The sequence below is a fragment of the Anopheles moucheti genome, chromosome 2 (genome assembly GCF_943734755.1).
Source record: "Anopheles moucheti chromosome 2, idAnoMoucSN_F20_07, whole genome shotgun sequence".
NCBI classification, from domain to species: Eukaryota; Metazoa; Arthropoda; class Insecta; order Diptera; family Culicidae; genus Anopheles; species Anopheles moucheti.
The window spans coordinates 71,608,223-71,620,732 of record NC_069140.1 but is presented as its reverse complement, the minus strand read 5'-3'; the positions used below and the strand labels follow the sequence as shown (position 1 = coordinate 71,620,732).

At 43.5% G+C, this 12,510-nt stretch overlaps 2 protein-coding genes across 2 annotated transcripts; both read left to right on the top strand.

Annotated features, from left to right (window-relative positions):
• The first annotated feature begins 843 nt into the window (after nt 1-843).
• On the top strand, nt 844-5,763 carry LOC128305697 (sodium-dependent nutrient amino acid transporter 1-like). Its single transcript, XM_053043279.1, has 7 exons — nt 844-1,159; nt 3,041-3,558; nt 3,640-3,755; nt 4,283-4,541; nt 4,615-4,981; nt 5,068-5,329; nt 5,432-5,763. Exons 1-7 carry the CDS (start codon nt 1,049-1,051, stop codon nt 5,680-5,682), a joined length of 1,884 nt encoding a protein of 627 aa, XP_052899239.1. The 5' UTR covers nt 844-1,048; the 3' UTR covers nt 5,683-5,763.
• Nucleotides 5,764-8,647: 2,884 nt separating this feature from the next.
• LOC128299557 (sodium-dependent nutrient amino acid transporter 1-like) lies at nt 8,648-12,335 on the top strand. The gene is made up of 5 exons (XM_053035559.1): nt 8,648-8,832; nt 10,108-10,625; nt 10,697-11,068; nt 11,131-11,759; nt 11,827-12,335. The coding sequence occupies exons 1-5, from the start codon at nt 8,794-8,796 to the stop codon at nt 12,075-12,077; spliced, it is 1,809 nt and encodes a 602-aa protein (XP_052891519.1). The 5' UTR covers nt 8,648-8,793; the 3' UTR covers nt 12,078-12,335.
• The last annotated feature ends 175 nt before the right edge of the window (nt 12,336-12,510 follow it).

Genomic DNA, 12,510 nt, shown 5'->3' with positions numbered 1-12,510 from the left:
GCACAAAAATGCAGCCTCTTCCACCTCGACCTAGGAAGCACGTTTTCTTCGTTAGGAATGGGATGGAAATCCTCCGTAGCGCGAAGATTAGTCAACCCTCTTGTAGGCCGGTCAATCCCCACGGCATGATCTCACAGTTGAGTCACATTGCATCGCGAGAAGTGCAGCGAGGGAAAGAGCAACCATTTCTGGGTTCAAATAATACGAACTCAACTACGTCGTCGATCCGTCTCCATACTTCCCCAAGAATCGGTTTTGGCCTTCTGCCTATACGAACGGCGTTCGGATGGGTTTGCCGATCCAACTCAAAGTGCAATGGAATTTCCACTATCTGATGTGTGACAGTGCACCCTGTGGGAGTATGTGTGGAAAATTGCATTCGAATTGCATGTGGGTGTCGCTTTGCAAGGTGTGAAATTGATGCCAACACCGTCAGCATCAGTAAACCACCACCAGGCAGACTACAACCAACGCGACGCGTTCAATGATCGTCACCGTATGTTTTGGCGCTCGCGAGCGTCAACACACATGTCAAGGCCTGCCTAACAAACATCAAACAAGTTTCCATTCCAAACCTACCTGTGTTCGTGAGCGAGCCTCACCGAAAACCTGATCACCGAGCTCGAAAGTGTGCTGGGGGGATTTCCCAACGCGAGCTACGGCTCCAGGGGTGGCTCTGCATCCGGCGCGGAAGCTGCACTGTAGCCGAGAGGACTACCCCTCCAAAACGACTGCGGTGCTTAAATAGTAGTGCCACCGTTCGGGTGTTGGTGTGTTCATACGCTGCTATAGCTTGATCGCAGACACGCGAGCCCGTCACTCGACTGGAACTGGTGAGCGAACGATCGTGCCAAAATACGTTCACTCGCCTGCCGACGCTACACCTGAGCGGTTCGAACGTTCGTCCGTCGCAGTAAGACTTGTGAAGGTGTTGTGTCCCAGAAGGTTTGAAAGCAAATCGTCAAATAGTGAAGACAATCCGGCACAACCCGGGATTGTGGAAAAGTGTAACCGCCACGGTAGACCACGGTTCGGGAATTCTCGCACGATGGAAAACAGAAGCTACGTCGGCGATGAAACCTGGAATGCTGCCACACTGCCCGTTGGAGGGCTTGCCGGTTCCTACCATCAGCAACATCCCCAACAGCATCACGCACAGGTACGCGGACTGGCCGGTCCACTGGCAACATATTGGAAAGTGATCGCAAGTGTTTGAAGTTCGGTTGCGCTAAGAAGTCTGCACGTGCGCGCGGTAAAAACCCGTCCGTGACTCATGCCGTCCGTTACGTAAGCATCTGCGCTTTCAGCATAATGGCGGGAAGATTGGACGTATAAGGGCGCGTTGCCCATTTACGTTCGCGTGGTACACAAAAATTGTGTGACTTCCAAGCATTGCATGGCGCGCCGGCGCATCATCTTCCTATGACCGTTGGCCGGAAAGATGATGCTAACGAACATATTTGACGCAGCTGCAAACACCCAGCAAAGCACGTGCCCCGGGGACTTGTGGGTGTGTGTGGCCGATACGGCAATTGTGTTTGCAATTGAATAATGGCGCTTGGCGCCGGTGGTTTTTCATTCGAAAGTGGACGAAATGATTTTATTGGTGACCAATGAACGCAACGATGGAGTTGGAATCCTTCAGAGTGAATAGCTATTCAATTGTGATGTTGGATAAGAGTTGTGTCTTAAGAACGTGTCCCATGATTAGAGTTTTGTTTGAAAAATATTACTTTTATATGTACAGTTGATCGGATTGAAGCAACTTAGGGTGATAAGCGGTAGGACAAAATGGGACCGCCTTCTAAAATGTATGCACAGGTGGATTTATCTATCACGGAGCTCCAAGCGGTGCGATAAAAATGGTTCCCTTCATCGCTCCCAAAATGTGTTTGGTATTAACCTTTTATAATGTTAAACAATTCCAATTAGTGTATATAACATTTGAAACTACCATGTACCTAGTCCATATTTTATTAACGGTGAATCGTTAACTATGTACTCAACTCAAATTTTTCCGAGCAAACTCTTCTATGGATTTATACGTATCTATAAATTAAACCTTCAATATTTTCCTAACTGCTATAATTACCTATACTTACGTGTATGGAAGTATATTAAGTATGGATTACCTAGTCTAGTTTCGCTCAATATGATTCGTAAATATTTGTTAATAATCTATTTGTTTGTTGTTTGCATCATCTGTCCCCATTAGTTTGGTAATATAAAATGTTTGTATGTTTTTGGTTTGCTAATAGTTGAATGTGTTTGATAACATTTATTTGTTATTGTGGCGTAAAACGATCGTTATCTAGCGAGATGGACATTGTCAAACATATTCTTAGTAATGTTTCTATGTTGAAATATTATTCTTGATATATTTTTAAACAAATAAAATTAATATTTGCACCCAGATGAGAAGAATATACAATTTCTTAGAGCTTTTGATGTATATTTAATTCGTAAAATATCCAGAAGGGCTGTTAAACTTCCCGCAATAACATAAAAGATTGAATAGGGTACATGTGAATTTAAGGATTAGAGCGTTGGGGATTTTTTTTCAATAAAATCTAAATCACCACTTTGAATAAATTAATTGGCTTTTTAAAATTGACATTTTTTTTAATTCTTCTAAAATCAATGGCGCAGACTTTTACAGTTCAGATTTCGATTTAAAACCAGTTACAGCATTCGATTTATCGATCGTTAAATAGAAGATAACACAAAGAAGATTTACAGGAATCGATGAAGTCCACACCCTTTTAACTTTTAATATTTGAAGATGAAAATGAGAGGTCTAGACATAAAACATGCATGCTTAAAAACAACTAAAGGCTATTATTTAATATCATTCTAGGACATTTTTTTGGGGTTAGTTGGGAAACCTTGTTGGGTTATAAAATGGGTCTTACGTCTGTTAAAAACTTTTGAGAATAACATTTTGTTAATTGAAATGAACTTCAGATTCTTGCAAAATTTTAATGAAAGACACTCTGTTTACCATGTTTCACACCTGGTTGCTTGTTTTCATCCCATGCAGCATCACATGACGGTCGATCTAAAAACACCGGCAGCAGACGATACACCACCGCTGCGTGAGAAATGGGGACGCAACATCGAGTTCCTGCTGTCCTGTGTGGCTCTGTCCGTGGGCTTTGGTAACGTTTGGCGTTTTCCGTACACAGCGTTCAAGAATGGCGGCGGTGCATTCGTCATACCGTATCTGATAGTACTGTTCATTATTGGCCGTCCGATCTACTACCTGGAAATGGTGCTCGGTCAATTCTCTAATCGGGGCTGTGTCAAAGTGTACGATCTGGCCCCAGCCATGCGTGGTATCGGTGTTGGACAAACGGTTGCCATATTCACCGTAATTACATATTACGCTTCCGTGCTGGCCGTAACGCTCCGGTATCTGGTGGCCTCCTTCAGTCCCGAGCTGCCCTGGAGCAAGTGTGAGCCTGGCTGGGTCGATTGTGTTGATTCTAGCCGGCTCGGCAGCATAACGCTGGGTGCAAATGTGACCCAACCGCGAACGTCGGCTGATTTGTACTTCCGGTAAGTGGTTAGAAGAGCATCGATGGAAAAGCTAACGCAAGTAACGCATGCTCACTCACAAAACCCTCTCAACCTTCACAGCAAAACGGTGATGCATTCGGCTGAGTCATTAGACGATGGTTTGGGCTTTCCCGACTGGCGGTTAACACTATGTTTGATCGTTTCCTGGATTTGCATAGTGGGCATTTTGATCAAAGGTACGTTACGGGTTTACCCTTGACTTGCTTATTGGGTGGGACACATTAGATTGACATGGAAATTGTCAATCAAATTCGTGGAAAGCGTTATTCTCCCTTATGATACAATAGCAAAAGGTGGAATGGTTATCATTGATAAAAGTACAAGCTACTTACTTGAATAAATCAATAACTAAATTATTATTAAATATGGTAATTACTGATAGAAGTAGCTAACCAATAGGCCCATGTGCGAGATAAAGGTTACTCATTTTCACAAGTAACATTTCGCGAATATCTTACTTTAGCTTAATTAAGGGAAGATATGAGTCAGAAGCATGTTGAAGTTTAAAAAACAAATCCCTTAAATACGAGTTTACAGGTCTCACCGACATTTTGTAGAAATAATGACATCGAAGGTATTGAAAAATATTATGAAAGAAGATAATATACCAAATAATTCAAGTCACTTAAGGGGAATTATCACTTAGCTAAAAAGGGATTTTTTAGGCGGAAATGTTAATTCGTATTATCTCTTCCCCATACAGGCATCAAAAGCTCCGGCAAAGTGTCCTACTTCTTGGCCATCTTTCCCTACATTATCATTGCCGTCCTGCTGGTACGCTCACTGACACTCGAAGGCGCGTGGACCGGAATCAAATACTTCTTCGAACCACAGTGGGACAAACTGTTAACGATCGAAGTGTGGTATGAAGCCGTCACCCAGTGCTTCTTTTCGCTCACCATCTGTTTCGGCGGACTGATCGTGTACTCGTCGTTTAATGACTTTTCGAACAACATCTACCGGTGAGTGCACTATTGATTGGTAGATCCATTCAAAAAAGATTCATTAGAAACGCTTTTCCATTTTCTTTTGCAGACATGCGCTGATTATTACCTCCCTGGACACAGTCACCTCGCTCGTAGCCGGATGCGTTGTGTTCGGTGTGATTGGCCATCTGGCTCACGTTACCGGCCAGCCGGATATTTCGAAGGTGGTCCAGAGTGGACCGGCCCTAACGTTCATCACGTACCCGGACACGATAGCAAAGTTTGACTTTCTGCCCCAGTTCTTCTCGGTGCTGTTTTTCTTCATGCTGTTTCTGCTCGGTATCGGGACACTGATCGGTATCGTCACATCCGTCATTACCGCCATCCACGACCAGCGGCCGGATATTGCCCGGTGGAAGATTGTCATTTCGGTCGGGCTGGCCGGTTTCTGTATCGGTTTAATCTACATCACGCCGGTAAGTGGTGGGAACGGGGTAGTTGAGAATGGATGATGATTAGTTTGTCAACTAATGCCACGTCTACTACTCACCAACAACCGTAGGGTGGATTGATTATCCTGGAGCTGCTGGACTACTACGGCGCAACGTTGGTAACGATAACGCTGGCCGTATTTGAACTGCTTACCTTCGCCTGGATCTACGGCGTGAATCGTGTCTGCAAGGATATCGAATTTATGCTCGGCATCAAGACCGGATTGTTTTGGCGTATTTGCTGGGGCATCGTAACACCCATCACCGTACTCTTCATTCTCCTCGTCAGCTTGGTACAGTACAAACCACAGAATGTGCCTCTCGGTTACAATGGTATGTAGCTTTTTTTATTGTGACAGCAATAAGCAAATCACTTTCGTCTGCACCACAGAATCTAATATCCTTGCTCTTGCTCTTGCTCTTGCTTTCGTTTAGCACTCGGATGGTGCCTGTATGCCTTTGCCGTGCTGCAACTACCGTGTTGGGCTGTGTATGCCATGCTGCAAAAGCAAGGTCTGGCATGGTGGGAACGCTGCAAAGCTGTCCTCCGACCAATGGCCGACTGGGGCCCGGAAGATCCCACCAAGCGGTCCGAGTACGGTACCTTCATCGACGAGTACAAACGGCAGTCGTCCCAACGTGCTGGAACGTTGGTGGAAAAAGTGCGAAGAAAGTTGTTTAAATGAAACGTATCGGTTACATCTGTGATTAATATTGTATAAAGTGTGTGATTGCCGCTAATTTGTAATAAACTTATTTTTCTATTACTCGAAATGCTTTTTTCGCTATTGATGGTATTAATAAAAAAACGAAATAAGCATAACATGGTCGTTTTTTCACCGCTCGACCGCTAGCACCAGCTATAGTTGCGTGTGACATTGAATGTTTGCAACGAGCTGTTGCGCGACTGAAGGGGTAGTACTCGTCACACCCGTTGCCATTTCTGTTCGCCGGTAGTGCTTCCTCTCAGAAATGGCCGTGACCGTCATTCAGTGCCCCGTTTGTAAACGAAACGAAACGAGCGCATGCGTACGTTCGGTTGCATCAGCTGTATTTCATTGAGCATTTCTACCCAACGTAGTTACGATTTGAACAGGGTGGTTTGTTGCAAATCACTAGATGTGAATATATTTTATATATACTCGTTTTAATTCAATTAATTAATGTCAATTACATTAAAACCATTTTCTATCTCTTAAAATACTTTAATTAAATTATATTTGTTAATACTTCAAAACTGTTCTCGTAGTATTTCATCTAAAGTAACTTGTCTTTGTTGTGTGATGTAATTTAAAATAAAAATTAAAATGTTAGTATTTGTATTTCCAATAACAGCCCGCCTTATAAAGGTTATATATTAAGTTACAACCAGACCTGGTACAGTGTCATTATTCCGAGTATTTAAAAGTTTAAAAAAGTTCAAGATTCAAACACACTTGATCACCCTGCAGCGAAGAGTGATGCAAATATAGGGCGAATGTGGGCATCCGATTGTGTGCAGTGCGGTGCGGTTTGTTGTGTTTACAAACAGCTGACCGCCGCTTCAGACTTCCCCCACACGTCATAATGTATTTTGGGAAGCGATTTGCGATTCAAACGACATATACGAACGTAATGCGTGTATGTGCCTATGTCACACGAGCCAATCGATGCGTTCTCAGTAGTCATTATACATTTCAATTGGACGATCGTTCCGATTTAAATGAACGCGTGAAACCGCTATTCGCATAATCGCAATGAACGGCAGTGTGCGAATATTGCTCGGAAGGATTAAATGAGTCAAAAGGCCTTTAGTATAACGCCTATATTTGTTAAACACGATCAACCTTCAACTAAACTAAACAAAACAGAAACAAAGTGAAATCAATCTAAAGTTTATGTAAGTATGAAGGTAATGCCCCATTATTAAGATAGTTTAATACGTTTTTAATAGTATACCTGCGTGTACTTGTTTATTTCAAAGCAACTCAATGTCAATGCTAACATGCTAACATTTAAATGTCAAAATCAGTAGCAGGGGCTTCATATGCCTGATATAAAAGGAAATCATTTCTGATCGATAGATAGGTAAGAGGGCATGATGGTAGCGCAGCTGGGCTTTACACGAACGGACCGGACCAAAATCCCATCCTTACCAATCGCCCGTAGCAAGGACACTGACTATCTGGCTACGTGGTAATATAAAGTCGATACGGTCGATGATGGCGATCGAAAAAGATGGCAAACTCTGTAAATGATAGATAATTCTTCCAACATAACAAAAGCGTTTTCATCAGAGTCCGGGAAACAACCGTAGTTAGAGAACCAGCACACCATTTCTGCAATTTGAGATCTAATCCATCAAACAAAACTATGTAAATCTAATATTTAGAACATAACACATCTCAAAGCAATACAACACATCGATTCACAAATGGGAATAAATTGTGGAAAAGTATCCTTGGTATGAGTATCTGACATGTAATGCCTCTACCGACCTTGACGAACTGTAAGTTATTTTAAACCAGCGCTTATCGTTTGTTATCGTAATTTTCTAGAGATGTGTGGGGAAATGTTCTTGTACCTGTTTTACACAGGAAAACGAAAACCTTTAATTTAATCACATTAATGGGTAATCGGTAAGCTAACTTAGACTGTGATTTTGGTGTCTTATTAGACGATGGAATGACTTTCCCTTAACACATGTAGGAGATTACAACCAGATCCAATAGAACTTTTGGATTAGTTAGTAAGATGACAACCGAGTTCCGTGATCTATTTTGTAATAATTATCTCTATAACTGACAGATAAGATCTATTTTAAAGTATGGATTGATTGGTGATTTAACACTAACTGCTGGATAAAGCGTATTGAATCCGTTGTCTGGTGCGAAATTACCATACCTAGGTGGCCGAAACGTAAAGAAAGGTGAGATAGAATTCTTCTGTTTGTGGAATCAATTTAATGTACACGTTCCATAGTTTTAATACATTTTAACATCTGATAGCTGTTAACACATAGTCATCGGATCTTCGCGAAAATGTGCGTTATATTAGTATGTGACTCTTCACTTAGACGAAACGTGGCGGACAAGTAATCAACAAATTATTGGAACCAATAGTTTCAGATTATTTATTTCAAACGTCAAACCGAACTGGGAAACGCTTATAAAATTAACAGAAGAACTAATAGTACATATTCGGAAATATGTAACATGTGAGAGGAAATAAAAATCAAGTATAACGTTACTGCTGCATTCACCTGAGCATACATATATGATTGATTTAATTGATCATTTTAACCTTCCAAATGTTTCAAGTAAAAAAAATTATTACAAATATTTTCCTTTTTAAATTCCGTATCATTATTATTTACTTATGACGTTCAGTCATACGTTTCAGTCTCTTTTATTCTGAGAGGTACTGTTAGCTTTCCACTACCAAACATCCCCGAATCGTTTGATCTTGCGCAGAAAATCAAACCAAAACGAAGCGATGGCAACATCCGAAGCAACGAAGCTTTTTATACCACCCACACCGAGTGCATCCGGCCGGATCAATCGATCGGTCAGTATCAGGCCAGCGTGAGACTCGGTACATTTTCACGCAGCAAAGTGTGTTGTGCTCCGATCCGCAGGAAGGAATAGCGTCACTTTGCATCCACCATCCGATACGCAAATTGCTGTGGCATGTGCAATGTGTGTTGGCGAATGAAGAATTTCCCAGAATCCACCGACCGATCGAGGCATCGCACGTGAAGTGGCAGCAGCAACCAATCAAACAATCATTATTTGACCAAAGCAGAACAACGTGCAGCAATGGATTCCACCCCAAAGACAATTGCCAAAGGATTAACCGTACGTGATTGGGGTGGTTCTGCCACCCGGCGGCATTCATTCGATTGCCTCGTGCAAAGGTCACCCTCAACAACTGTGTACCGTGTTCGTATCATTTGTTTCGTTCGTTTGGATGCCATTTTGGAAGTGTTGCTGGTTTTTCCGCCTAGTATAGCGCATAATTCACTGCCAGCTGTGTGGTCGGAAGGGAAGCTAAACCCGCCACAGCAAGAATTTGTTTGATGGCACGCTGCCAGCGGAAGCATTAAGCGGTGTCGAGCGTAAACTTCCAAAATACATTTAACCATCCATCAACGCGTACCGGCGTATGTGCCTATGTCACACGTGCCAATTGATGCGTTCGCGGTAGTCATTAAACATTTCAATTGGTTGATCGATTTGATTCACGCCGGACGCGATTGCCCAACGGGAGAGGTGGTGTACGGATGGAAACACGAAGGCAGATAGAGGCAGAAGTGCAACAAATACAGTAATTTGGCTATTATTAACCCACCCACCCACTTGAGTAGCACCCGAAAAGTAGGGCACGGCGAGCTCAGTATATCCTGTTGCCTTGTTGACAATGTTGTGTCATGTTATTTGCAAAATTCAGAAGAATAATGTGAGAAGCTGCTAACGAATGAAAACATCACACATTGTGTACATACCAACCACAACAAAGTTGCACGATAATTGAAGCTGCGATGGAAAATGGGTAGCTTCTCAAAAAAAGTTTCCAGACATGAATGAAAAAGGGTTGATAATTGACGTTACTATTTTTAATACTCGCTAGACTCATCGGTGATCTAAAAATGAACCACAACACTTGGTATGGATTGTGAACTAATTTTAAAAATATCAAACAGATGAGAATAAACAAATCGCGTTATAAATACATCATATCGAATGCTCGATAACAAGAGTTGAAAATCTTGATTGGAGCCTTACTCAGTGCTCTGCCTGACCTAACCTTTAGCCTTACCAATTTAGATCTCTTTGGTTGACATATTTAGATCATCAATGAGTGCCTTACATATTTTACGTATCTCTAAACCATGTGGGCAACCTTAGTAGCTTCACGAGTTTTGTAATTTAGTGTCACATTTTTTAGACAGTTTAACACACTTTAGTCTAAATTATAATAACTCTTATTATGTTTGAATAGTTTCGATAACATCTAACACAAATAATGCACATCTAGCGGAAATATGCTTATTCGCACATCGATTTCATGCCTAATTGAACTAATACCAAACAAAGATCGTCAAATAAAATACCTTCTTGTTGTCACTTCAGCACACCAACTGCGTTACCTTAGCTATCGCGTCCCCTACCATTCCGGTGCGCGAGAAATGGACCAGCAACATCGAGTTTACGCTCTCCTGTATAGCGTACTCCGTCGGATTTGGCAATATCTGGAAGTTCCCGTACACCGCCCTCGACAATGGTGGCGGTGCCTTTCTGATACCGTACCTCGTCGTGCTGTTTGTGATCGGACGGCCCCTCTACTATCTCGAGATGGCTATGGGACAGTTCTGCAGTCGGGGATGCGTCAAGATCTACGATATGGCTCCGGCAATGCGCGGTGTCGGCGTGGGTCAATCGGTCGCAATGGTAGTGGCAATGTCCTACTACACGCCCGTGTTGGCCATCACCTTACGCTATCTGCTGCTGTCGTTCAGCAGTGAACTGCCGTGGAGCAAATGCCATCACTCGTGGAGTCGGTGTATTGATTCGGACCTGCGAGGATATCCCAACACATCGGATGCTTCCATCGAGGATCGAAGAAATGTTTCCGCCGAGTTGTACTTCACGTAAGTGGGAGATCTTACCGCGTCAAGGTGAGATTGAAACCAATTTTCAAACATGTTTCTCCCTACAACAGTAACACGATAATGCATCGTGCGCCGCTGGAGGAAGGTCTCGGTTGGCCTGACGGCAAGCTGGTACTCTGTCTGCTCGTCTCGTGGACCATTCTGGTTGTGATCCTCATCAAGGGAGTTCGAAGCACGGGAAAAGCGGCATACTTCCTTGCCATCTTTCCGTACGTCATCATCTTTATTCTACTCGCCCATTCACTGAGCCTCGAAGGCTCGCTCGAGGGTATCAAATTTTTCTTAACACCCAAATGGGAGAGCCTCTTCTCGGCCAAGGTCTGGATGGAAGCCGTGACGCAGTGCTTTTTCTCATTATCGATCTGCTTCGGTGGTATCATCGCATACTCTTCCTTCAACAACTTCTCCAATAATGTCTACCGGTAAGTAATGATATCCAGCGTTACAAAGCTGATGAGTGTAACTACTATCTCCACAACTTTAGCGACGCAATGATTATCTCCTGGCTCGACACGTTCACGTCCATTATTGTGGGTTGCATCGTGTTCGGCGTGCTAGGCAATCTGGCCCACGTCACGCACAGAACCAGCATCCAGGATATAGTGCGGGAAGGACCGGGGCTCACCTTCATGGCATACCCCGATGCGATTGCTAAATTCGACTACTGTCCGCAGCTCTTTTCCGTACTCTTCTTCCTGATGTTCTTTATCGTGGGGATTGGCAGCAATCTGGGTGCGATCACCAGCGTTATCACCGCCATCCGCGATCGATGTCCAACGGTTGAGAACTGGAAGATCGTGATGGGTGTTAGCGTGTCGATGTTTTGCGTCAGCGTCGTCTACCTGGCACCCGGCGGCTTGGATCTGCTGGACGTACTGGACACGTACGGTGCGAAGTACGTCACGCTCACGCTAGCGCTGTTCGAAATCCTTACATTTGGCTGGATCTACGGTGTGGACAGTGTTTGCCGTGATATCAAGTTTATGCTGCAGATCGAAACTGGACTGTTTTGGCGTATCTGCTGGGGAATTCTTGCACCGATGCTGGTGGGTATCATTCTCGTGGTGAGTTTCGTCGATTACGTCCCACTGAGCGTCCCCGTGGAATACAATGGTGAGTAAAGGAGCGTTGTCTATATATAGAATATAACCAACTATTCGCCTCTACTATCCAATTCTAGTTGCAGGATGGATTCTGTACGCGTTCGCTATCTTGCAGCTACCGTTATGGGCCGGGTACGCGATAATAACTCAGGACGAGAAAGGATGCCGAACGAAATGGAAGACAGCCTTCGAACCCACCAACACCTGGGGCCCAGAGAACGAAAGCACGCGCGAACAGTACAACAAAATGAAAAGCAAACGGTGTCGGTTTATTACTGGCCCGAGACCAAATTTTACGCACAGATTGTGTGGCAAAATATTTGATTAACCGTAGTACTGTAGAATACATACATGCCGTCCATCTCTCGACCTTACTATTCCTCAAACCGTCCCTCAAACACCACCAATGATGGCATCACTCAGATAAAACCGGGCAGTGTGCTGCTTGCGCGATTTATCACAATTGATGATAAAGCAGCGAAATAAGAGCCGTTTTTTACATCATCAGCAATAGAAATACGACATCGTACCGTTGCCGCTCGTCTTCGAGTGGTTGGAAAAGAAAAATTGACGCGATTTAATCGATTCCCTGCATCGAAGTGTAAATAGTTCTACGAATTGAATGGAAATCATTACAACCACAATGGAGTGGGATGTTCTTACACCACGTCTAGTTGTTTCAAGCGCGGTGCATGCACATCAACAATGCAAGTTTGCCTTAAATACGCCATTGGCGCACTTTCCCGGCTGATTTCGCGTTG